Below are 27,855 nucleotides of genomic sequence, written 5' to 3'. Positions count from 1 at the left end.
AAATTTCGTGGTTTATGCTGACACCCTGAAATGTTTATGTACGACAGATATATTTTTCTAGAATTTAATTGCCCATAATTAAGGGTGCATATAACACACGAGTGCGTATTGTACGCGAATAGATAAGTCTTGTGAACATTGATCAATCGGAAGGGGTGCTAATCGGGATTATTCACTAGCCAATATATTAGCAAATACAGCCGTGGGCGCTTATTAGAGCGGGGCGCTTTATACGTCGAATACGGTACCCATGTTTGATAGTGGCTGAAAGGAAACAAATATGAAATAGTTTATTAGATACGGGTATCAAAATTGTGTTTTTGGACCTTATGTTTGAAGTGTTTCGGCCACTGTTTTCAGCCAAGTAACATTTTGATAACGTAATTTGTTGGTCAAATCCAGTTTTCAAGAATAAAGCATGGTACGCTATATTATCGCGGAAGTTAATTTTGATTGATCGATGCTGATTTTCTTAACCGAGGTCGGTAACCAAGTACCTGTCATTGGCGACTCAAGGGCGGGTAACTATATTATCGCGGTAACACTATTTTTTGTGTGCTACGTGTGGATTATGTTGTTAACATCACTTCCTGTTTTAGATTATGCATAATCAGTATCTATACGACCTAGGTTGGGTCAAAGGACAGCGTCCAAACAAGTGGATTCTTTTCTAACCAATTTCGAATGGAGGTAGGGATAATTCCCCTAAAAAAAGATTCCAGAAAGTATCATAAAAAAGTTTACGTTTATACTTACGAGTAGCCATGACATAACGCAACGAGTTATGTATTCGATCATACGATGAAATATTGTACTTAGTTTTGAATAATTAAACAGTCGACAGGTGATGTAGATTACGAGATTTACCGATGGCGCGATGATAGAGCCCGCGATAATATACCTTAGTCAGGATATACTTTCTTTTCCCCCAGAAGCATACTTTAGACTTTTTATTTCGATTTGGCAGCCAGTGTCATCAATGTAACTCCAGACTATGAGTCATGAAGGGTATGGGTAGGTGAGTCATACCTGTGTCACGCTGCAGTCTGACAGGTCACGGCGGCCTGTCAATAATCCTGTAAGGGTCATGCACACCAGTTTCCGATAACGCGGTACGATAGCGCCCCATGACCCAGATCAGCCCATGAGACAAGCATTGGTGCTGGGTATCTTATCTGACCCGGAACTCAACAAGGGGTCAGGTCTTAAGCTTGATCTAAAGCAATTCCTCGGGAATTGTTAAACTATAACCATCAGGGGTATTTCCAAATGACGACATCCGATGAACTCCGCCGTTCTTTTTGTCTGTTAGCTTAGGCTGAAGAAATTAATTAACATGCGCTCTTGTCGAAATCTTTATAGATCACGGTAAACCAATCAGTGTTCAAAAATGAGTAAAACAAATATTGCCTCCAAGTTTATCTAGCTGTCTTTGCAGACGGTAGCCCAGTCTCTTGTCACGCTCAGTTGCGTTGCGTATCATCCGCGTACTCACGGGAAAATACAATAACAAAGGCAACAACCAGTCCCGGGGTATTGCTTAAGAACAGTGCCCCTTTAATTTATGACTGCGTGACCTATAATAAGTATTGACTTAGTGAGGGGACTGGTGCACGCAGGACCTCCCAAGAAACAAGAAGAATACGTGCCAGATTTCAAGCTATGCCTCCTACCCAACTCTGACAGACGTAGCAAGGGGCCCGGTGCACGCAGGTGAAGTCGCTGGTGCTATCGATGATGCACCACTGCAATATCCATGACGCCTCTCCTGCCAACCATCATATATTAGTGTAACATAAGTATTTCCCTTTTATTAAATTCAAGTTCACATGGGAATTGTTTAGGTTGCATATTTAATATAATTAAACTTAAAGATAGTTATTATGAAGCCCTGTATTCCACCAAACGAATGCATTAAACAAATGACAAATGCATCGACAAATGACAAATCAATCTTTACTGTCACTATCAATAATGAGTGATGTCTATTTTGTCATATCTTTCATTACTGAGAAAAATGTGTTCAATTAAGAGTTTTCAATGACCAGTTTGACCCATGACGATCCGGATTAGAATAGGTCTTAAGCAACCCATGCTTGCCGTAAAAGACGACTATGCTTGTCGTAAGAGGCGACTAACGGGATCGGGTAGTCAGGCTCGCTGACTTGGTTGATACATGTCATCGTATCCCAGTTGTGTAGTTCGATGTTCATGCTATCAATCACTGGATTGTCTGGTTCAGACTCGATTATTTACAGACCGCCGTCGCATAGTTGGAGTTAAACAACAAACAAAACAAACAAACAAACAAACAAACAATGACCCCTTACACATGTTCGGTTTTAAAGTATAATGTACAGGTTATGAGTTTTCTTAATATTGTCTTTTTACGAAAAGTAACATGACCTACTCGAAAGCGCATTGTGCATACTCAGCAAGCTTTCTAGTGATTAGATCCCCAGCAACCTACCTATCCTGGTCGGGTGATCAGACGAAGTTGATTGCGTGTTAGCGTAACCCGACTGGGTGCCAAGTGGCAAATAATATCAGTCACTGGTTTGTCTGGTCCAGACTAAATATTAACAGGCGAGTAACATATAGTTGGAATATTACTGAGTGTCATTATCCGGGTTAAAATTGGTTTTCAGCAACCCACGCTTGTTGTAAGCGGCCACGAACGGGATTGGGTGGTAAGGATCGATGACATCGTATCCCAATTGCGTAGATCGATGCTCATGATGTCAATCACTGGACTGTCTGATCCAGTCTCGATTATTTACAGTCACACAACCACAAACAAACAAAAGCTAGTCAGTACGTTTACGAATAGTATTTCATAACATACATGAGACCGTCAGTTGAAACATTACATGACAACACCGTTTCACAACATCAGATGTCGTCACAGTATCTACACAAGAGGCAGGATTCCCTCGGTGGCCACCCCACACATGTTGCCATCGTTACGGGCCATGAACATATATCCGTCTTCGCCCCACGTGGTGCTCCAGCTGGAAGACAGATATGTTGATGTGGTCACATTTTATGCTAAAAGAACTAGAGTGTCCAGTGAGTAAATCAGTTGGATTAACCTAGCGTTGAATGCATTCCTGCAATATCACGGATCATCACTTTAAATCACCATATGGTCCCTGCTTACACGAAAGTTAAAAAAGGGTATTGCTTTCGTACATACAGATAAGAGATCGTTGTAGAGGCAACTCGTGACAACTGGAGGAAGACCTTTCACGCGAAACCTACTTTGTTATGTGTCATCAAGGTACCTTTCTTCATACGATCTTGATCAGGTTTCCAACTCTCCTTTCACCTCACACAAAGGTGTACCTGCAGTTTACCTGCGTAATGCATTTACTCACATATCTTCCCTAACGCGTTCACTCAATTACCTTATCACACAATCATCTTACCTGGTGCGTGCACACCAACGTAACCTGATTCACTCACCCACCTTGCCAAATGTGTTTTCTCACTAAACCACATCTTCCCGGGACAAGGGACCGATTGTAAAAATCCAGTTTTCACCCTTGCCGAACTAGGCTGGATTTTCTTGGTTCGATCATTGTGCCATCAGTTATGTCCCTTCTATGTCCCTCCTATTGACCAATCAGATTCGACGTCTCATATCACTTGCATTTGCTTCTAACAAAATGGCGTTGCCCAGACAGCACGATCTGATCGACAAGCAAGATCTATATTGTAATAATACGGGTCTTACTTCGCAAAGTGCTTCAAATCACTTGCTTTGCAAATCCTGCAATCGACCTAAATCTGCACGGCATTTTACGAACCGGATGTCGATTTCGTTACGCGATTTTGATGGACCATGCATAGACTCGTTAGTCCAGCCAAAATGTAACTCCATAATTCCAGCCTAGTTCGTCAAGGGTGGACACTGGACTTTTATAGTCAGTTAACCCCCGTGCCTCGGGAAGATGACTAAAGCAGTACTGCAACAGCTTGCCTGTGACCAATGTGTGTACCTGTTCTTTAGCAGCCAGTACTCTTGTTTTTTCTGGGCGCCGTAGCCTACCACAGTCACAGCATGGTTGAGTTTTTTGCTGCTGCATTTAGAGGAGCTGAAGATGCCGCTCTTGTACAGCATGAAGGATCTTGAGGAGGCGTCGATAGCCACAGAGATGGGCCCCTCTAAGGCCACAGCACTCTTAAGGGCATCCTCAGACTCGGATATAACAACAGCAAAGCCGGCATCGGTCGCGCCTACATTCTCCTGGCTGAAGTTGCAATCTTTTTGCTGTGGGCGGGACGGTATTTGGTTATTACATAATTTGGTAATTCATTGTCGTGACCTCCGGATGAAAAGATGCTACGTAAATTACTGGCCTCGAGAAGTTACTTAAGTATTTTAATTGATGCAAACAGAAGTATTGCGTCATGGGGTACATATCGAATCAAACCAGAAACTGTTTTGTTAGTAGCGATGAAGCGTCTATGGCCACGAAGATGTGACCCACAAATGTGACTGAACGTAAGTTTTTATTCAAAAGGAAGGGATATATTTCGTAAAAAATAAATTTAATTTGTTCCCGATCATTCAAAAGAATCGGGTTACACAAAATACCACACAGCGACCTCCCTTTAGAGAAAAACAAGCAGTCACAAAAAGCTACAAATTCTCAGGCCTCGCAGAATATTAATCGGCGGAACTCGGCCTATCTGAAGCACTCAATTTATCTCTTTCCGAGGCAAGGGAGCTAACCGACAGTAAAGGTCCAGTTTCTGAAAACCGGACTTTTATAGCCAGTTAACTCCCTTGCCTCGGAGAAGATGACTATTTGTTCATTGTTAAATCTTTAATTTCGGATATTTGTTCATTTAGTTCTTAAAATCTTGACCAAGATATTAAAATCGAAGTTTATTTAGTAAATATCCGGCAGCAATGAAGAGTCTACTCTGGATAAGACTGTAAGACTGTGTTCTGAAATACATCACAATAGTTGAGGGAATGCACATTCTTACTGTAACTCCTGCTTATATATGATTAAATATTTGCAGATAGGTGTCTCAGTCTCGGCGCGATGAGGTAGGCTAGTGGATAAAGCGTGCGTTCGTCACGCCGAAGGCCCGGGTTGATCCCCCGAATGGTTTCAATTTGTGAAGCCCATTTCTGGTGTCCCATGCTGTGATATTGATGGAATATTGCTAAAAGCGGCGAAAAACAAAACTCACTCACCTCACCTTCGGCTCAATTATCCCGATCCTATCAATTGCCTCTCACCTTGGCTACGTACGGGTAGGACTCCTCTGTGTCTATGCCTTTATTTTGACGAATGTAATCGAATGCCAACTCTATGTATCCTCCTTCACATCCGTAATTACCTTAATTGATACAGATGCTTGTGAGTCGTTGAATGTTGTGGAGGAAAATATTATACATTGTCCTTTATAATGAAACAATAGGATGATGTTAATGTAGGCGACTGCGCTTGTCGTTAGGGGCAACTAAAGGGATCGGGGGTTAGGCTGACTTGGTTGGTGCATTTCATCGTATCCCAATCGCGCTGATCGATGCTCATGACGTCAATCACGTCAAAACAACAAACAAATAAAACAAACAAATAATGTAGGTTTTCGGGCAGGTCCACAAGGGTTGTCATGTGTCCCAAATGTGCTTTCCTGTGCTTCCTAGGTAACCTTTTTTGTGTGTAACGCCACACTCAGTAATGTTTCATCTATATGACGGCGGTCTGTTAATAATCGAGTCTGGACCAGATAATTCAGTGATTGATATCATGAGAATCAATCCACGCAATTGGGATCGATGACATGCATCAACCAAGTCAGCGAGCCTGACTCCCCGATCCCGTTGGTCGCCTCTTACGACAAACATAATTGCCTTTCATGGGAAGTATGACTTCTTGAAGACCTATTCTACCCCGGATCTTCACGGGTCGTTTTGACAACTATCAATACTGTTTTTTCTCTGTCGTTGATGTTATATTTGATAACACTGTTTTTTCAAACAATGATTTCATATGAAACATTTTCGGTAACTGACATATACGATAAGAGTGTGTATAAACTATAAGACGTTACAAGATTTGGATAATTGCGTGAGTAGCACTGCATAGTACCCACCATTCCGTGCACAGTCCACAAGGTTCTGTTCTGATAGGGACACGAGTCGCCCCGTCTTCCGGTAGTGTTGTCCTTCCAGAGAACAGGCGGCAGAGAACGCCCAGCACGACCCACACTCACCCTGTTACACACACATGGAGTCTGTATACACTGACACACATGTAATCTAGATACACCGTCACACATGTAATCTATATACACCGTCACGCATGTCATCTATATACCCCGTCACACATGTCATCTTTATACACCGTCACACATGGAGTCTGTATACACCGTCACAATTTAATCTATATACACCGTCACGCATGTCATCTATATACACCGTCACACATGTCATCTATATACACCGTCACACATGTAATCTATATACACCGTCACACATGTCATCTATATACACCATCACACATGTCATCTATATACACCGTGACACATGTCATCTATATACACCGTCACACAGGTCATCTATATACACCGACACACATGCCATCTATACACACCATCACACATGTCATCTATATACACCGTCACACAGGTCATTTATATACACCGTCACACATGTCATCTACATACACCGTCACACATGTCATCTATATACACCGTCACACATGTCATCTATATACACCGTCACACATGGAGTCTGTATACACCGTCACACATGTAATCTATATACACCGGCACAGATGTAATCTATATACACCGTCACACATATAATCTGTATATACAGTTAGACGTGGTCTTTATACACATATACACATGGAGTATGTATACACCGAGCTATATACAGAAATATAACACAGCTACGCGATATATCGCAAAGAACAGTGAAGAACGAATCGTGGTTTATTTCACGATAAGACATTGTTCTATCATGACGTCATTCCTGGAGATTCGAACATGCGCTCGCAACTTAATGACGTTGTATATTGTTCACATTTGATTGAGCTGAGCAACGCAGATAAACGCTGTGGTCGAACGATCGCATCCAAAAGATGGAGATAAATGACAGGTGATATTAAGAAAAAAGGTATATATAATTGACGTGAGGATTGCGCAAATATGCGGGAAAGAGCCAATACCCAACCCACCTGTGCATAAAATGGACTTAGCTAACATTGCCGAGGTCGAATTCTATTGAGGGAGTTCATCATTATTAAAAAAGGGTAAATATTTATAAAGCTTTTACATTTTATCATCATCCTTAAAGTACAATAAAACACTGCAGGGAGAATATATCATGAGGGACGCGCCCCGAGTGGTTTATTCTCCCTGTAGTGTTTTATTGTACGATAAACAAATCCCACTCGTCGTGTATTTCTTAAATACAGTGTACTCCGTGCTATACCGCACCCCACAATGGTGGTTTTAACTCTATCCAGACACAGTAACAAGCATATCTTGATAACATGATACTCACGATTTATATGAATTAAGCCACTATTCAGGTTCTGACTGACCTGAGGGGCGGTCGGGTAGCCTAGTGGTTAAAGCGTTCGCTCGTAAAGCCGAAGACCCGGGTTCGATTCCCGACATGGGTACAATGTGTGAAGCCCAATTCTAGTGTCCCCCGCTGTGATATTGCTGGAATATTGCTGAAAGCGGCGTTAAATCACTCATTCACTCACTCACCTGATCCTTGACATTCGTGACGTATCCATCTTCCCGCCAGTCCACTGTGTCCGGTAGATCCGTGGAGCTGGCATTCAGGACAACCGGCGAGGGATCGTCTCGAATTCCCATCTGCTTATGGCCAGTCATCAGTTGTAGAAATTCCTCGTGAGACTGCAACAGAAGTTTGTTGTGGACATATATATATATATAATATATATGGTGCCTTGTTTTATAACACCACATTGACATAAAGCAGTAAGACAGTTCGCTGTGAAGAGTAACCTCCCTTCGGCGTGTCAGAATCCTTTGATCGCGGGTTTCACAATTCACAATTATTAAGATTTTTGAATGTGCAGCACCATACAACATGCATGAACGTCTCGGACTTTCACCCCACGTGATGAAGCTGACAAGCTGTGTTATCACACCTCCAGGTCAGAATGATGAGATCTGATTGGTCCATGTGATCTTGATAAAATACTGTGTATCCCGCCTCGGAGGGAAATAAGTTTCTCTGCGGGAGAATGAATCTCTTATACCCTCTCACGAACAAGTCAGGTTGCACGTGGATTTCTGAGAGGCAGAATAAATCCCTCATACACGCTTCGAAGCAAAAAGCCGCCCTCTTTTTCCGAGTCAATGAAAGTCCCTTGCCATAGCACAAGCTAACTTCTGCTCTATATCAAACCGTTGTTTTCTCTAAATTTTGAATTTGTTTTTAATATCCCTTTACAGTGTCATATTAAACCATTTCGGTAAGACACATTCGGGGTACAGGGGATTTTATGCGTCCCGCGTCAGGTTTTATTCCACGAGCCGGATACCGCTACATCTTAACTTAACAATGTCACTGAAATACTGTTCAAAGCGGTGTTAAAACAACCCACTCACTGGTCGTGAGTTCTACTGGTAAATGTGTGCCACCACATGGCTGCATCCTAATGATATATATATCTGTATAATATTTTTCCAATCTTACAATTATCTTAGTTCAAACAGTATGCACTTTGAGCTTGAGATCGTGAATCTTACCATGTCAGTATATCTGTTTTGTCCGAGTCTGTAGGTGTGCTGCCCCAGGTCCGCCTCCAGGTTGTGGCTTTCTATCACTCCAACGTTGTCTTCCCATAAGGCTCGTCTGCAACCAGCACAAACATACGACCCATGGTTGCTTGAAACACACATACACACAACATGTGGAACATATGGAATCCAAGAAGGGCCATTGTCGCGTTGTCGCATTGTTACATTGTCGCCCTTCAAAAACAAACAAAAAGTGTCAAAATTAACCAAAGCGCGACAATGCGTTGTCACATTGTAGCGCTTTGAATGATCTTTTTTTTATCTTACTAAAGCGCGACAATGCGGCATTATCAAAATGTCGCACCGTCGCGTTGTCGCGCATTTTAAGACCATTTTTACACATTATGATGGGGCGACAACGCATCAACGCGACAATGCGACAAATGGCCAGTTTGGCTATCTAAGACACGTGCGTGATTTCGGAAGGGCGACACAGCGACAAGGTGACAATTCCCTTTTAGGATTCCATAGCAGGAACACGTGTTCGCCTGAAGCACGCACTTTCAAAACATATTATGTTGCTGAGATGGTTGGGTTTAAAAATAATAATTTTAAAAGATATATGCATATTTTGAATCCTGGGAATGATATATTAGCAATAATCAGAGGCTATCTCCCCGACTAAGAGGACAACAAGGATGTTGGGTTGTTTGGAACGTGCAAGTGAGTCCACTCGAATAATGTGAGATGTATGAAACTGATGGCTAGTGCTCACCTATTGGCGGCGTCCACGTCACTGATGTACGCTTTCTGGTGCTGCGACTTGAAGCGTTCCCAGTCCTGGTCGAGATCGATCCGCGAACAGCTGATGGACACCAAAAGTGAGAGCAGCACGCCCAAACGCAACATCTGTAAACCACCAGAGTAAATGAATGAGTATAATTTTACGCCACTCTTAGCAATATTCCAGCAATATCACGGCGAGGGATACCAGAAATTGGCTTCAAAATTTATACCCATGTCGTGAATCGAACGCTTTAACCACTAGGCTATCCGAACGCCCCCAAGAGTCCAGAGCCGATCGGTGTTGTCAGATGAGACTAGATATAGATATATCATTCATTGAATTAATAAGTTAAATAACCATTAAACCAAACCGTTCATAAACTGCCAATACCCAAATAGGTCATTTTCAAATTAAATCAATCAGAAGCATGATGCATCTCAGCACATAAGTTATTGAAATGACTACTGCCACTCGGCTGTTGTTGACGTCCTGATATCCACGAGTCGAGTACGTGATTAGAGAAGCATATTACCATTTGCTCATTAGATTTTGAGTAAACACGTCCGTTGTGCTTCAGCATTTAATTTACAAGGGGCTAAGTAGGGGTGAAATGGGGTTTAACGTCGCGTTATTGCACTTAACGGTCATGCCCGGTGTGTCTGTGCGTGGCTGCTTGTACAAGTTCGGACTAAGGCCGATTCTATAAGGCTAGCCCACTGAGATACCAAGCCGCAGTTTAACATGAATAACCCACTCAGACACAGTATACTGACCCCTTGTCCTTGTTTTAGCCCTTTAATGCCGAGCGCCAGACAGGGTAACAGCAAGTACCATCTTTTGGTATGACGCGTCCGGGGATCGATCCCCCGACCTTCCCAACCAACTTATAAAGAGAATACGTCAAATCAATCTTTGATTGAGAAAATACAAAAGGTTTCAGACTGAAATCTATTTTAGCAACCAAATCAATGTTTTGATTGTCATAAATTTACAAAAAATAATATGGTTGCCTGTGTAGTCTACTCACCAGGTATTTGGATAGAGAAAAAACAACAGAGGGTCACAGTGTATGGATCCAACCCACACCGACGATGGTATTAGAGTTTGTAGTTGTGTTCCCCGTCCTCTGCGGTCGTGGTAATGGTATCTGAAGAACATCAACGAATAACTATTGTCCCGGAACGACCGGTTGGCATGTAGTGACAACAGTATCACCTGGTGACAGCCATACTCCGCAGTGTTCACTGGACACGAAACCTTAACTGATTGTGCGGAGGAACAGATGTTTACTAATCTGTTATCCATAAAATATGTAGCTCACGTATAAATCTCGTGCTTCTTTCATAGAAGTTAGAAATACATCAACTGTAATCACTGTTTGTGGATTGAAATATCGGGTAACAAAGCAATACAATGGACAATGTCTACCGGAGCAAACTCTCCATCAATTGTATATTCTTTCTTGTTTGTTTGTTTGTTGTTACATGCCGCACTGTAGTATTTCATTTAGTATTACAGTTAGGGCAGGGCGGAAGGGGTCCTGGTTTAAGACGTCTAGAAATTGTAATTTGTGCGTGTATTTTGTGTTTTGTTTGATTGTTGTTTAACGCTGCACTCAGCAATATTCCACCTATATGACGGCGGTCTGTAAATAATCGTGTCTGGACCTGGCAATCCAGTGATTGACAAATCTTCATGAGCATCGATCTACGCAATTGGGATACGATGACATGCATCAACCAAGTTAACGACCCTGACCACACGACCCCGTTAGTCACCTCTTACGGCAAGCATGGGTTGCTGAAGATTAACTCTAACCCGGATCTTCTCGGGATTATGTATATTGTTTCCAGTTTTCATTCAAACCTACAGATGTTTTTCGGGTATATACCAGTACCAGGTATAACCAGGATGCCTCAGGATGGAGGTAGATGGGTAGGGTTTGTGTCAGATACATCGTAGTTCTCAATGTTTGGAACTAGATGGAGAATATATGTAATAAAAGTAGCATTACTTTAGAACGCTAGAATCTATATGGTGGCGGTTTGTATTGAAATATACTCATTTCATAATTTGAGAACGTTATTGCCGAAGAGAAGTAACGCTCATCGAGTATATTATTTCTACAATCAACCACAAAGTACTTACTTGGGTATTTGACTGCGTCGAGAATATTAAAAATATTCAACAAAATCGATACATATCGATCTTTCCAAGCGAGACTATAAAACAGCATCAACGTAGGTTGCCATATTGTTTTGTATGGACCACGTACATGGACGTCAAAGTGAATCTCATATTCGCACTTGATTTGTCAGCACTTGGTTAATCAGACGGAACACACCTGCAATATGTGCCACGTGGGCTTTCCACTAATATGGAATAGACAGTCCGTTATATACTACTCACCAGAAGTTAAAGAACTCCAAATTTTCCATTCCATGTCGATCACTGGATTGTTTGGTCCAGACTCGACTATTTACAGACCGCCGTCATATAGCTGGAATATTGGTGAGTGCGGCGTTAAACAACAAACCAACCAACCAACCATTCCATAATTATTAATTATTGTTATACGAAAGAATCAGGTGTTCTTTGGCTTCTATTGAGTAATATATATGCTGTCTCACTCACGCAATGACAATGTTGAATACGTAATATGCATCCTAATGAATGTCATCAGGTGATCAAAAAGTAGAAGAGTCATATTATTTTTGTAGATGTGTTTTACGTTTAATGCCTCGAAGTGTAATGTTTAAGTTCGCCTGTATTGTGAAATCAACCGCCCCTCCCCTGCACATATTATTGTTAGTAATTCGTCTTACAAAGTGGACACGGATGGCCGTGTCATTTAATACGAGTTGTGACTTTTGGCTCCACCAGAAACCTATGATCGTGCATTTGAACTCCAGTTCGTGCCGAATATGTTTCCGGCGATGTCAGCGCCAATCTCGTGGGTTTCACCAAAGTGGTAAACGTCTAAAACCTGCATCACCGAAACTTTCGCAACCAACTTATAAAGAGAATAAGGGGGCACGCCCGAAACCTATGATTGTGGGTTCGAATCCCGGTTCGCCCCGATTATGTTTCTAGGTTTGTCAGCACCATACCCGTGCTCGTGGGTTCCACCGAAGTGGTAAACGTCTGAGACCTGCATCACTTCAGGCTTTCCTCCAACATGAAGCTGACACGCAGCGATATAACTGGAATATTGTTCAAAGCGGCGTTAAACCCAACTCACTCACTCACCCATCGTCTAGAGATTTTCAGGTTGTCTCCCTTCTCCTTGTGTTTTTCATTCTTGTCAAGGCCCAGGGGGACATTGTGATAGTTCCGTTTCCTGTCACGTTCTTGCATCTCTTGATGAACCCGTGAAGATCCGAGTTAGAATTGGTCTTCAGCAACCCATGCTTCCCTTAACAGGCGACTATGCTTGTCGTAAGAGGCGTGATCGGGTGATCAGATTCGCTCATCGTGCTCGATGCTCATGTTGTCAATCACTAGATTGTCTGGTCCAGACCCAATTCTTTACAGACCTCCGTCATATAGCTGGCATATTTCTGAGTGCGGCGTTAAACAATAAACAAACAAATGAACAAATCTCACGATGATGTTCAGAATCCTATGCATGAACAACACAAAATGACAATGCACGTTGTAACGTGACAGTAACGTCCTGTACACACACACTGCTTATTATCATGTCTCAGATATACTTTATTGGCACCAGTGTATATACACTATAGTTACTTGTCAATTTTCAAAATTGTATTACATAAACACATGGTACAGTTGTAACGTCATAGAACATCAACGCCGCCTCATGACGTTGGATGTCGTCACGGTATCTTCACAATAGGTAGGGTTCCATCCGTGGCCACCCCGCACATGTTGCCATCGTTACGGGCCATGAGCACATATCCATCCTCGCCCCACGTGGTGCTCCAACTGGAAGACAGATATGTTGACCCAGTCAAATGTCATTCTGACCAAATTTGCGTTTTGAATTAATGCAGAATGACACTGTAACGTAGAAAGATCAGCGTTCAGGTCTACACTGTACTTATAATTTACTATTCGTCAAACAGTCCTTGCTTGAGGGGATACGGGTGGCCCAGTCGTCTAGTTGCGCACTTTTGGCACGCCATTAACATATGATCAAATCCCAATGTTCCCCAATTTTATTTCTAGGTTTGTCAGCACCATACCCGTCTTCGTTGGTTTCACCAAAGTGGTAAATGTCTAAGACCTGTATAATTTCGTGCTTTTCCTCACATTAAGGTGAGAGGGTGTGATGTAACTGTAACACTGTTCAAAGCGACGTTTAAGCCAACTCACTCACTCACTGATGTTTAAACTGACAAATCTTACCTGACGCCCTGGCTAAAACAAAATTCATTCACGTACCTAACCTGATGCGTTGACTCACACATCATACCGGATGCGTTTGTCAGCACCATACGCTCGTGGGATTCACCAAAGTGGTAAACGTCTGAGACCTGCATCACTTCGGGCTTTCCTCCCACAGTAAGCTGACACGCCATGATATATATTATTTCTTTCGTTTGAGGTACGAATAAGAAAGAAATTACTTTCTCCTACCGTAGGAAAATACAACATGGTGTTGTGTAATAGTAGAGGGCGCTTATAAGGGGCTATATAAGGTTAAGCATGTATAGAGTGGTCATTCTCGCTTGCAGTGCGCCACTGAAAACTTTACTTTTGTTATGGAAGCCCAAACACCTATCAACGACAAGTTAGACGCCATTTTGAAACAGTTGAATTCATCTAAAGAAGAGATAGCGAAAAGTATAGATGAACGATTAGAACTGAGAGTTGCTGGTTTAAGAGAAGAATTCTCAAAGACAAACAAGGAGTTACAGAAACTGAAAGCAGAGAAAGATTACGTATGGTCACGCGAGGGAAATCGCATTCAATATTCTTTTAATGAAGAGACTTTAGAGACATTTAAACAAATTGAATTTGGAATTCAGTACGGTAAGAGTGATTATGAGTTAGTCAAGAATGAGATAGCCAGGATCGAGAACAGAAACAAACACATCAAGATTGCAGATTCGTCCGAGGGAGGCTGGGAGACCGTGAGAAACTACGTGTCCCGTGAATTGGCTGATGACTCCGATGATGACCGTCGCATCACGAGGGCCGAGAACAAGGCCATCAAGAAAATCAAGGCCAAAAACGCTCGTAATGCACGTGCGCGTCCATATAGGTATGGACCACGACCCATTCCAGCGTCAACAGCGGTCAGCGACAGCATGCACGGTCAGTCTGCTGTTGGTGGTTCTCAGCTTTTTCGTGCCCGTGGAGGTCAGAGGTCAGAGGTCAACAGGGGCCTGCTTTCACTGCGGTGACTTCTCGCATTGGAGACGAAATTGTCCACTCGCCAACGGCCAGACCCAGCCCAAGCTCAACTCAGACAAACAATCAACGAGGTGAAGTCCATCACGAAGTAGCCGGGACAAAAGTTAAGTGTAGTTTTGAATCTTCTTCACTCAATAATGATACATTTAGATTTACAACCGATTATTATGAGTATGAGCAGGGTCAGGCTGAGATCTGCGTGAAGAATAGACTTAAAGAGAATGTTTCTTTTTGGAAGTATATCGGAGCAACAGATTTTGTGTTAGACATTATTGAAAACGGGTACAAGATTCCGTTTTACTCGACTCCTCCAATGATGGATAAGAGAAATAACAGATCTGCTATTAAAAACAGTGAATTTGTTGATTCGGCCATTCAAGATTTAGTACATAAAGGTCTCGTAGATGTTTGTGCCGTAAAACCTCATATCGTGAGCCCTCTATCAGTCGCTACACAATCGTCAGGGAGGAAAAGACTTATTCTAGACTTATCTATTATAAATAAACATATTTGGAAAACTTCAGTGAAGTATGAGGACTGGAGATCAGCTTTGATGTATATTGAAAAAGGAGATTGGTTATCAAAATTTGACATTCATTCTGCCTATCATCATATAGACATTTATCCTGCACATACTGACTTTTTAGGATTTGCGTGGGGAGAAGGTGAGAATCGCATATTCTACAAATTTCTAGTTTTGCCTTTTGGCTTAACAACCGCCCCGTATGTTTTCACGAAAGTTACAAGGCAGTTGGTTAAATACTGGCGGTTTCAAGGTCATAAGGTTGTAACATTTTTGGATGATGGAATTGTGTCTGCTAAAACGAAAGATTGTGCAATGTCTACAAGTGGTTCTATAAAGAATGACTTAATCAAATCTGGATTTGTTCCGAAAGTAGAAAAATCTTTGTGGGAGCCTCAACAATGCATTGAGTGGTTGGGCCTTATCATTGAAACTAAAAGTATGTCTTTGACAGTTCCAGCCAGAAGATTGGAAAAAGTTATGAAAATGATAGATCGTTTGTTAGACATAGGCGTTCGAAGCAAGGTTTCTGTGAGAGATATTGCATCAGTGATTGGTCAAATTATTTCTATGAAAATGGTTACAGGCTCAGTGTGTCAATTGATGACTCGGTCTATGAGTGTGCAAACATTAGATGTATCATCATGGAACGAAAGTATCAGATTGAATGAAGTTAGTTTGCGCCAGTTAGAGTTTTGGAAAAGTAACATTCATAAGCATTCACAATGTTTTTTATCAGAAACACAAGGTGTGACTCGTGTTGTATATAGCGATGCAAGTGCTTCGGGATATGGTGGTTACTGTGTTCAATATGGAAACCAGAGGGCTCAAGGTCAATGGTCACGTGACGAGGCAGAACAAAGTTCTACTTGGAGAGAATTAACAGCGGTTAAGTGTGTATTACATGCTTTATCCAGATTTCTAACATCCCAGAGGGTAAAATGGTTTACCGATAACAGCAATGTGGAATCCATAGTGTCTAAAGGAAGTATGAAAGCAGATTTGCAGGAAATTGCTTTAGAGATATTTGATTTATGTGTGTCACATGCTATTCATCTGGAGATTCAATGGATACCCAGATTAGAGAATCAGAAGGCAGATTATATCAGTAGGATTGTAGATTATGATGATTGGGGTATAGCTACCCACATTTTCAATGAGCTCGAACGAAAATGGGGTAAATGTGACATCGATAGATTTGCTACGCATTACAACTGTAAAGCTGTCAGATTCTGTTCAAGGTTTTGGAATCCTGGGTGTGAATACATCGATGCGTTCACACATAGTTGGGATAGTGTAAATAACTGGGTAGGTCCCCCTGTGTACCTTGTGAGTAGAGTGTTGAAACACATGAAATGGTCAAAAGCGAAAGGTACTTTGATAGTTCCGGCGTGGTATTCTGCAAATTACTGGCCATTATTGTGTCCTAACGGTATCTTCATACCACAAGTGTTGGATTTCTGTTATCTACCTAGAGAAAGAGAGGCTTACGTGCCAGGTAGATGTCAAGGGGGAATATTTGGTATTGAGCATTTGCATTTTAACATGTTGGCGTTGGAATGCAATTTTGATGTTTATGTTTACAGATGTGTTTACTCGTGCTTATGTTTCTGAGTTGGAGATGTTGCCTGGAACTGCCAGGGATCTAGCTGACCAGATTCCGGACTTGTTGAATTGTGCTCGAGCTGATTCTACTAGCAGGAAGTACCATTACGGATTTAAAGCGTGGCAAAGGTGGGCTAATTCAAACAGCATATGTGTAGACGTGCCTGTTCAGCCTTTGCATTGTGCTATTTATCTTGTTGCTGTAATGCAGCGTAATGATTCGTTTTCATCAGTTCAGACTGCGTTTTATAGCATACGCCATATGCATAATTTGTTGGGACTGCCAAGTCCGACAGATAATTCTCTTGTTCGAAATGTTCTTGAGACTGCTAAGAGAAAGCTTTCGAAACCCAAATGTAAAAAAGAGCCAATTACTGTAGGTATTTTAGAGAAATTGGTTGATGTTAAGCAACACAGCGATTGCTTGAAGGATATTTGCATTGTTGCTATGAGTTTAGTTGCTTATGCCGGCTTTTTGAGATCTGCTGAGCTTCTCAATTTGAAGAGATGTGATATTATTTTTTACGAATCTTATATGACAGTGTTTATTGAGAAATCGAAAACTGATATGTATCGAGATGGTACCTGGTTATTAATAAGCAGAACAAGAGGGAAGCTATGCCCGGTTTCTTGGTTAGAAACATATGTTGAAGCGGCTTGTATTGATAATGAGTCACAAGAGTATCTTTTCAGAAACTTATCAAAGTGTAAGACATCTTACGTCTTAAGAAAACAAAATTCAAGTATGTCATATACTCGTTTGAGGGAAGATTTATTGAAGCTTTTGCCCCCTTTGTCAGAGATATATCAAAGTATGGTTTGCATAGTTTGCGTGCAGGCGGTGCAACAGCTGCAGCTAACAATGGTGTCCCGGACAGGATGTTTAAGAGGCATGGTAGATGGAAAAGTGAGAACGCAAAAGATGGATATGTAAAGGATTCAGTAGAACATCGTTTGTCAGTATCAATGTCGTTAGGACTATAGTATTTTATATTATCAGCCCGTTCTTTGAATCTCGATTTGTGGTGCACTGCATAGCAATCCAGAAAGTGTTCTGTTATTTGTTGTACTGGAAGGTGATATATAGGAGAAATATTATTTCTTTCGTTTGAGGTACGAATAAGAAAGAAATTACTTTCTCCTACCGTAGGAAAATACAACATGGTGTTGTGTAATAGTAGAGGGCGCTTATAAGGGGCTATATAAGGTTAAGCATGTATAGAGTGGTCATTCTCGCTTGCAGTGCGCCACTGAAAACTTTACTTTTATTAATGATTGTTTCTAAGTTGCAGTATGTGCGGTTAACGGTGTTAACCATGATGGCCTGTCGCCCACGAGGTATGTCGCAAAAGATGGAGGCTTGTCGCCCTGAGAATGTCACAAACATTGAGGCTTGTCGCCCTGAGAATGTCACAAACATGGAGGCTTGTCGCCCTGAGAATGTCACAAACATGGAGGCTTGTCGCACCGAGAAACTGATGCCTGTCGCATGTAAACAGCAGTTCGTTGCTCATGATATTTTATTATCACTGATTATGGCTTGTTGCCTTTTGTAGGGCTCGTTGCCACGTATATTTGAAGCTCGTCGCGTCAATCGAGACTCGTCGTCAGTATTTGTATATTATCAATTTGTTCAATGTCATATGTTAGATATTGGGTATATCATGGATGTCCAATAACTGAGATATATGTAAATGTGATATTAATGTTGAATTAAACGGTGAGTTGTGGTGCACTGCATAGCAATCCAGAAAGTGTTCTGTTATTTGTTGTACTGGAAGGTGATATATAGGAGAAAACTCGAATACTGTTAAAATGTGTGTACCTGTTCTTTAGCAGCCAGTACTCTTGGTTGTCCTGTGTGCCGTAGCCCACGACAGTGACAGCGTGGTTGAGGATGTTGCTGCTGCATTCAGGGGAGCTGTAGACGCCGCTCTGGTACAGCATGAAGGTCATTGGTGCTGAGTCCAGGCCTATAGAGATGGGCCCCTCTAAGGCCACTGCACTCTTCAGGGCATCCTCAGACTCCGATATAACAGCCGCAAAACCGGTATCAGTTGCTCCCACATTGTCTCGGCTGAACTTGCAGGTTCCTTGCTGTTAATGAAGTGGGAAGTGTATTAGACCTGAACAACTTGAAAATTGTATAATATAGTTTGTTGATGTGACCTGGCCATTCCTTTGATGAAATATGTAAGATACAAAAACGAAAATTACTTGGATTGACGTTTTACTACAAGGAATAAGTATAGGAGAAAACTGTGTGTGAGTGAGGATTTGGGTTTAACGCCAAATTGAATAGTATTCCAATATATCACGGCGTGTCAGCTTAATGTGCGGAGAAAGGCCCGAAGCACGGCTAGATGTTGACAATCTAGAAACATAATCGCGGTGAACACACATTCGATCCCACGAACGTAGGAGTGCCAAAGGGACGCAACCCTGCACAGCGAATAGTAGCGCCTAAGATGACTTTGCCTCTTCTGCCCCCAAGGGAGAAAACAGGAAGGGGTAATGCGAAGATGTTATGCTTATAAACGATAAGGGGAATACAATGCACATATCAGCGTGTACAGCATCAATATCCTTGGACTGTTCTATGACACATATAATTTAAAATTGAAGTTTTATTATCACGATCATATCAACTGCATCTCACCTTGGCTACGTACGGGTAGGACTCCGCCGTGTCTATGCCATCATTCTGACGAATGTAATCGTATGCCAACGCCATGTGCCCTCCGTCACATCCAAGATTTCCTTTAATTAGTAAATTAATTTGATTGCCATTGGATGCAATTAACTTATTACTTAATTGCTTATTACTGAAGTCGATTAATCTTATGTTATGGATATGATATTGTGTTTTTTCTGCTTACTCTCTTTGTGTCACTTTCTTCAAGTCATTTTTAAGTATTTTACAAAACTATAGTCAGCACGACTATGGTAAAATAAGTCTCACTCAGTTGTGATACGAAAATTGGAATGCCAATGATTTTCAAGGGGAAAAAGATGTGATTACTTTCTGAACATACCATACATGGAACAATCGACCAGATTGTGTTCTGACACCTACCATTCCTGGACAGGCGACCAGATTGTGTTCTGACACCTACCATTCCTGGACAGGGGATCAGATTTGTTCTGACACCTACCATTCCTGGACAGGCGACCGGATTGTGTTCTGGCACCTACCATTCCTGGACAGGCGACCAGATTGTGTTCTGACACTTACCATTCCTGGACAGGCGACCAGATTGTGTTCTGACACCTACCATTCCCGGATAGGCGACCAGATTGTGTTCTGACACCTACCATTCCTGGACAGGCGACCAGATTGTGTTCTGGCACCTACCATTCCCGGATAGGCGACCAGATTGTGTTCTGGCACCTACCATTCCCGGATAGGCGACCAGATTGTGTTCTGGCACCTACAATTCCTGGACAGGCGACCAGATTGTGTTCTGACACCTACCATTCCTGGACAGGCGACCAGACTGTGTTCTGACACCTACCATTCCTGGACAGGCGACCAGATTGTGTTTTGTGACCTTCCATTCCTGGAACAATCGACCAGATTGTGTACTGGCACCTACCATTACTGGAACAGTCGACCAGATTGTGTTCTGACACCTACCATTCCTGGACAGGCGACCAGATTGTGTTCTGACACCTACCATGCCTCGAACAGTCGACCAGATTGTATTCTGACACCTACCATTCCTGGAACAGTCGACCAGATTGTGTTCTGGAACCTACCATTCCTGGAACAATCGACCAGATTGTGTTCTGGCACCTACCATTCCTGGAACAGTCGACCAGGTTCTGCTCTGACAGAGACACGAGTTTCCCCGTCTTCCGGAAGTGCTGTCCTTCCAGTGAACCGGTGGCAGCGAACGCCCAACACGCCCCACACGCAGCCTGCGTACAGAAATGACGAAATAAACCTTTCAAGATCACGTGGCATTTTGTTAGAGATTGAATTTTTTTTATCGGTAATTCCTCAAGACATACAAGGAAAATTTCATTTAATGGACAGTGTTATCGATGCGATAAACTGATCCAATAAATCGTCAAAAACTACTTTTAAGCTCCATAGAAAGGTACAATATATGCTTGATGATTAAATTATTGTGTGACGTGCCCTTTAATTTTAGTCAGAGGTTTCGTGATTGTTGGAGTTCCTGTAGACAAACGTGGTTGTAACTATGGTTGGCACTATATGATACATGGGCCATCTTTCAGAGGCAAGGGAATTAAGTGAATATAAAAGTCTAATTTTCCCTCTTGCCGAACTAGACTGGAATTTCTGGGTTCGATTGTAGCGCCACCAGTGGCGATTACAAGTTATGTCCCTTCTATGTCCCTCCTATTGACCAATCTGATTCAAACTATCAAATCACTTGCATTTGCTTTAAATAAAATGGAGACGCCCAGTGAAGACAATCTGATCGATAATCAAGATCTATTTTGCAATAAAACGGGTCTTAATTTGCGAAGTGAATCAAATCACGTGAGCATCTTGATTAAAAACATGGATTTGAAAAATATCTGTTGAAGCTAAGTTGACGGTAAACATGCTTTGCAATTCCCGCAATCGACCGAAATATGAACTCATTGTACGAACCAGATGTCGATATTCGTTACGCGAATTTGATTGGACTATAAATAGACTCATTAATCCGGACAAAATATAACTCCATAATTCAAGGCTAGTTCGGCCAGGGTGGAAAGAGTGGAATATTATAGTCAGTTAACTCCCTTGCCTCGGGAAGATGACTTGGGGCGGTTCACTCAAACAGTATTCATACACAGTTCCTATAGATACTCATTTGAATACAAATACATCTTAATCATTGTGACCGCATCAGTAGTCTAGTGGTAGAGCGTCCGCCAGGAGAGCGGAAGGCCCGGGGTCGATGCCCGGCCGCGTCATACTAAAAGACGTTAAAAATGGTACTTGTTGTTACTCTGTCTGGCGCTCGGCATTTAGGGGCTAAAACAAGGACTGTATACTGTGTCTGAGTGGGATATTCATGATGTTAAACTGCAGCATGGTATCTCGGTGGGCTAGCACTATTGAATCGGCATCAGTCTGGACTCGTACAAGCAGCCACACATACATGTGCATGCACGTCGCTATATAAGTGCAATAATCTTTGACGCGACGTAAAACCCAATTTCTCCTCACCTCATCTTAATCATTGATTATTATAAGAGAGACAGTGCAGTTTCATGACCCACCATTGAGTAATGTTTCCTAGTGACGTCCTGCCCCAGTTGCTCGCACAGAGAATAATCTTGACTGACCTGATCTTTGACGTGCGTGACGTATCCGTCTGTCCGCCAGTCAACTGTGTCCGGCAAGTTCGAGAAGCTGACATTCAGGACACGCGGAGAAGGACCGTCCCGAATCTTGTAACCTGTCATCAGTTGTAGAAACTCCTCGTGAGACTGAAACAGATAATGAGTGAGTGAGTGAGTTTGGTTTAATGTGTGTGTCAGCTTAATGTGGGAGGAAAGTCCGAAGTGATGCTTGTCTCAGACGTTTACCACTTTGGTGAAACCCACGACCACGGGTATGGTGCTGACAAACCTAGAAACATAATCGGGGCGAACTGGGATTCGAACCCACTATCATAGGTTCCTGGCGTGCACAGCGAATCGCGGCGCCCTAGAGGTCTGGGCCATCCGTGCCCCCGAAACAGATAATGGAGTAATGATACAGACTTGAGTGAAACTCGATCTTCATTAACTCAATGTCCAGAACGTCGTGTCAAGGTTAACGTCCAAGGGCCAAATAGTGGCACTGCCCTGGTGTCGAAATACAAAAAAAGTATATAAATGTGCAGAGGGCTTCAGCCGCTGAAAAATGATTGAACTATTGCATTGCCAAATGTAGGAATACATTAAAAGAATAAAAGCTACAGAACCCTTTTCTATAATCATAAGGCATCTCTGCTGAAGATAGACTCCACTGTACGATCCCGATTGTATCATAAGCATGTGTTTATCAATCAGTATCCAAAAGTGATAATACCAGGTGTTCGCGGAAAATATATGCACCCGTCACAAACAAATGCGAAGGCAAGTGTTGACCTGAGCAAACAAGGAAATATATACTTTGCAACAAAAGTAGGGGATCATGAAATATAACATTTTGGTCAGATGTCAGAAGAAAGATCAGTTTTGAAAAGCGACTGCCAGGGAACGGTTTCTCAACCAAAACCTAACGCCCCAACACATCCGAAACATTACACGTGGACCGTGCAATTCCTCCATGCACGTGGGTAGAGGTTGTACTTGATTGTGACACTTCAGTGAATGGTTGTCAAATCGCTCTCAGTCATTAGTACTCTGTTTTTTTATTATCCATCCCAACACACATGCTCTCTGATCTTACTTTAATGCAGTATTTGTGATCAGATTGGGAATACGTCATCTACAATGTGATGAACGCCTAAGGCATGCCTCATACTAGTGGAACTCAATGAGAGGTAGCCAATGTTTTCAGTGTGTCTAAGTACGTGATTTGCAAACCTTTGGAATAGTCTCTGCAAGTCCAGAACCGACTAATCAGAAACCAATTATTAAGAAATCGAGTTCAAACACTCAATCAAATTCTGTTCACTTGCGCCACCGGAGTTCATATTACTGATCAGCCAATTAGAAGTAAATGTTTAATCTGCATGATAGGCGACCACGTTTTGTCTTTCAAAACGACATCGCCCTTGCCCAACGTGCACGTAGCGTAACTGACCCCAGCAGCAAAACATCACCAGAATGCAATGGAGAGCCACGAGTTCTGATCTGTCCATCCAAACACTACTGGGATATGATCAGGACACTGCAAGATTTCCTCAAATTGCCATTGTTTGACCAATGATGGGGACATAACCCACATTTTTACTACACATGCACCCCCTTGTGTTTCTTACATGCTGATACATATTACACCTTATCCTTCAATCTTCTCCTTCCATTACCATCACACGATACCCCTTTTTATTGAGTATAGTATACTGGTATTTAAATAGGGAACTGCACCGGACAATATTTTGGTCATGTATGCACAGTATGGAATATACTGTTGATAGTGTGACAAAATAAATCCATGTTGTGTGTTTCTTTATACACAAAATCAATACATCTTGACAGTATGCAGACTTTGTGTGACCACTTGAGATCTTGAATCTTACCATGTCAGCATATTTGTTTTGTCCGAGTCTGTAGGTCTGCTGCCCCAGGTCCGCCTCCAGGTTGTGGCGTTGTATCACTCCAACATTGTTTTCCCATATGGCTCGTCTGAAACAGGCATACAACACGCGGTTACCTGAAACACACATTCACACAACACGTATTCGCCTGATTAACACATACCCACAACACGTGGTCATTTGAAACACACATACACAGGACCATGATACCATTAAGGGGGGAGTTTTGCCTGTTGTCTTTTTTAATACATTCGGATTTTTAGAAATCATGGTATCGAAATATATTTCACCAGCACTCACCTATCGACCTCCTCGTTATGGCTGTATGCTTTCTGGTACTGTGATTTAAAACGTTCCCATTCCTGGTCGAGTTCAATACGCGAACAGTGAATGGAAACAAGGAGTATGAGAACCACACCAAAACGCAACATCTGCAAAAATACAACCAGGTTTGGCAACGACAATTGTCAGTAAGTGTGTCTTGTATGTAAACATTTAAAATGTTAATATTGTTTTACCGTTATGACGAACATTTATAAAGAAACACGTCCTATAACTATAAACTTAAAGAGATACGCATACGTGACGACAAAGTGCCTTCTAGCTGACAGTCCTGCAGGATGTATACGTGACGACATTTGCCTTCTAGTTGAGGGTCCTTCAGGATGTATACGTCTCGACATAGTGCCTTGGAGCTGACAGTCCTGCAGGATGTATACGTCTCGACATAGTGCCTTGGAGCTGACAGTCCTGCAGGATGTATACGTGACGACATTTGCCTTCTAGCTGAGGGTCCTGCAGGATGTATACGTCTCGACACAGTGCATTCTAGCTGAGGGTCCTGCAGGATGTATACGTCTCGACACAGTACATTCTAGCTGAGGGTCCTTCAGGATGTATACGTCTCGACATAGTGCCTTTGAGCTGACAGTCCTGCAGGATGTATACGTCTCGACATAGTGCCTTTGAGCTGACAGTCCTGCAGGATGTATACGTCTCGACATAGTGCCTTCTAGCTGAGGGTCTTGCAGGATGTATACGTCTCGACATAGTGCCTTCTAGTTGAGGGTCCTTCGGGATGTATACGTCTCGACATAGTGCCTTCTAGCTGATGGTCCTTCAGGATGTATACGTCTCGACACAGTGCATTCTAGCTGAGTGTCCTGAGGGATGTATACGTCTCGACATAGTGCCTTCTAGCTGAGGGTCCTGCAGGATGTAATACGTCTCGACATAGTGCCTTGGAGCTGACAGTCCTGCATGATGTATACGTCTCGACATAGTGCCTTCTAGCTGAGGGTCCTTCAGGATGTATACGTCTCGACATAGTGCCTTGGAGCTGACAGTCCTGCAGGATGTATACGTCTCAACATAGTGCCTTCTAGCTGAGGGTCCTGCAGGATGTATACGTCTCGATACAGTGCATTCTAGCTTACAGTCCTGCAGTATGCATACGTCTCGACATTGTGCCTTCTAGCTGAGAGTCTTTCATTGTTTGCGTTTCATTGAAATAAGGGCATGTTTTCATCACACTCATTACTCATACCGTCTACGACCATAAGATTGTCATTTACTGCCATTAAATCTAGAGGTAGCCATTATGAAATACCTGGGTATCCTACCTACACACACAGCCGGGATCCCCACATACCTTAAGTGTGTGTGTGAGGGGGCTGGGATTGGGACACAGATAATAACATGACAGCTACACGCGTACGCCAGTGTACAATATAACCGACAATCTGGTTAATATCAGGGATTCGTGAACTTTTGTTATATAAAGTCTGATGATGATACTCAAATTCATTTATTATTGTGTATATACTCTTTAGGGAGTGTTCACCGTATCACATCACGTCAAATATATTGGAATAATCTTAAACGCAACGTTATACCCCATTTCATCTTAGCTCTGGGGGACACGGGTGGTCCAGTCCTCTAATGCGTCGCGATTCACTGTGCAGAGATGCGTCCCGTTGGACATGCCAGGAACCTATGATTGACGGTCCGAATCCCGGTTCGTCCCAATTGTGTTTCTAGGTTTGTCAGCACCAAACCCATGCTCGTAGGTTTTTACCGACGTGGGAAACGTCTGAATCCTGCATCACTTCGGGCTTTCCTCCCACATTAATGTGACACGCCGTGATATAACTTGAATACTGTTAAAAGCGGCGTTAGACCCAACTCACTCACTCATCTTAGCTCTCCTGTAATAGCATTACATCTAACTAAAGACCACATTATGAGGTCACAGCTCGTTGTATTTGAAGCAATCACGTTGGTTAAAGTGATACCCGTTTTTCAATATTTTTATCACAAGTTTTGGTCCGATTTGCCTTTGGCTGTCAAAATGAACTAAAACATGTACATTGTGCCATGGAGGTAGTTATATAGAACAATCTGTCAAAGTGAACTAAAGCGTCAAAGATAAATCACCAAATGTATTTGCATCTATAGAATAGTGTTATATTTACCCGAATACGTAAGTAGTGATGGAAGAGGTCTTGGGTAATATGTAAAGCCATTGACAAACTCAGATTATATAACGTGGTCAGATTTAAACAGAAAGTTTTATGAGCTACAAGCATCCATGCATGGGCGGAAAAAGCTGTATCCGCCCATGCCATTTGTGTCATTTCAGACAAAGCATAGTCTCCTATATAATGCTTGAAGTTCACCATCATACCGATGTCGTAACCATTTCATTTGATAATGTTACGAACAGGTTATGAAACACCCTGAAGTGTCCGTCCACGGGACCAGTGTTCCGTTCTTTGGTTGACAAGACCCTGCATCGCAACCCATAACCTGGTACACTTACCTTCACACGACTCCTGTTTCAGAGATAAACCGTGGATGGATGAAGACCCTTATATAAGATAGTAACGTCGTCATGGGAGGGGGAGGCCTAGGTCACGTGTCTTGATATCTCGTTGAAGGATCTACATCTAAGTTCCGTGTGGACAACACTGGTTAGTCTATATCAACACTTCTCTGGAACGTCACGTTCTTTTCCCTTTTACATAGTTTTGGAAATGTTACACGTTTTACTGTTATATCTATATTGTCAAAAACGTTCGCATGTGAGTGGATTGTTTTTAACCCTTTTAAATACTCTCCACAACTAGCATAATTATTATCTCTAAAGATTGGGCCTTTAATGCACACGAGCAGCCAATCCGCTCTCGTCAGTCCACCATGACTTCAGCATTGGGAAGAATCCATATTGCGACTAGATTCAGTGAGGGCTGGATTGACTTACGGATTTCAACTTTCTTTTATCTGTTACATGAATTGTTTCGTTACAGATAATTGTACCTTTATCAAGCACGGGATACTGGTTACTCTGTATAAACTCTTCCTACGCTGTTACTTTGCATCCTGTTAGTTATGCATACTAGGCATTCTCAACAGCGAGCGTCTAGAGTTTCCAGTCTTTTGTACATTCTGGCTCAGTTTCAATTCAATATATGGGAATATGCTCTGTACTCATCGTGATAGTATATTTCCAAAATTACCTCCATCCCCATCCACTCAAACACGCACATGCACACGCACATACGCACGCACACACTCACTCACGCCTGCAC

The 27,855-nt window shown here is 42.3% G+C and overlaps 2 protein-coding genes and 2 pseudogenes across 2 annotated transcripts; 2 read left to right on the top strand and 2 right to left on the bottom strand.

Moving 5' to 3' along the window:
• Nucleotides 1-2,863: 2,863 nt before the first annotated feature.
• Nucleotides 2,864-9,660, bottom strand: LOC139463401 (cathepsin L-like peptidase). Its single transcript, XM_071244659.1, has 7 exons — nucleotides 9,527-9,660; nucleotides 8,761-8,866; nucleotides 7,747-7,899; nucleotides 6,118-6,238; nucleotides 5,258-5,358; nucleotides 4,002-4,273; nucleotides 2,864-3,011 (listed from the first exon to the last, which is right to left on the bottom strand). Exons 1-7 carry the CDS (start codon nucleotides 9,658-9,660, stop codon nucleotides 2,912-2,914), a joined length of 987 nt encoding a protein of 328 aa, XP_071100760.1. The 3' UTR covers nucleotides 2,864-2,911.
• Nucleotides 9,661-13,377: 3,717 nt separating this feature from the next.
• Nucleotides 13,378-24,696, bottom strand: LOC139464194 (cathepsin L-like peptidase). Its single transcript, XM_071245721.1, has 7 exons — nucleotides 24,566-24,696; nucleotides 24,248-24,353; nucleotides 22,359-22,502; nucleotides 20,849-20,969; nucleotides 19,708-19,808; nucleotides 18,874-19,145; nucleotides 13,378-13,486 (listed from the first exon to the last, which is right to left on the bottom strand). The coding sequence occupies exons 1-7, from the start codon at nucleotides 24,694-24,696 to the stop codon at nucleotides 13,378-13,380; spliced, it is 984 nt and encodes a 327-aa protein (XP_071101822.1).
• LOC139463851 (uncharacterized) lies at nucleotides 14,569-18,534 on the top strand (annotated as a pseudogene).
• Nucleotides 17,311-18,032, top strand: LOC139464109 (integrase/recombinase xerD homolog; annotated as a pseudogene).
• Nucleotides 24,697-27,855: the final 3,159 nt, after the last annotated feature.

This window comes from Haliotis cracherodii, unplaced genomic scaffold (assembly GCF_022045235.1).
Source record: "Haliotis cracherodii isolate W230 unplaced genomic scaffold, xgHalCrac1.p SCAF_16, whole genome shotgun sequence".
NCBI classification, from domain to species: domain Eukaryota; kingdom Metazoa; phylum Mollusca; class Gastropoda; order Lepetellida; family Haliotidae; genus Haliotis; species Haliotis cracherodii.
The sequence above is the reverse complement of the archived record's forward strand: the minus strand, read 5'-3'. Positions and strand labels throughout refer to the sequence as shown.

Excerpts from the sequence above, each read along its gene's own strand:
- LOC139463401 (XM_071244659.1), bottom strand. The coding sequence starts at position 9,660 with ATGTTGCGTTTGGGCGTGCTGCTCTCACTTTTGGTGTCCATCAGCTGT. Across the intron at positions 8,867-9,526 it reads GACGTGGACGCCGCCAATAG|ACGAGCCTTATGGGAAGACA; the intron begins GTGAGCACTAGC and ends TGCTGGTTGCAG. Across the intron at positions 5,359-6,117 it reads TGTGGACTGTGCACGGAATG|GTAATTACGGATGTGAAGGA; the intron begins GTGGGTACTATG and ends GTATCAATTAAG.
- LOC139464194 (XM_071245721.1), bottom strand. The coding sequence starts at position 24,696 with ATGTTGCGTTTTGGTGTGGTTCTCATACTCCTTGTTTCCATTCACTGT. Across the intron at positions 20,970-22,358 it reads TCACGCACGTCAAAGATCAG|GCTGCGTGTGGGGCGTGTTG; the intron begins GTCAGTCAAGAT and ends TTCTGTACGCAG. Across the intron at positions 19,146-19,707 it reads CCTACCCGTACGTAGCCAAG|CAAGGAACCTGCAAGTTCAG; the intron begins GTGAGATGCAGT and ends CTTCATTAACAG.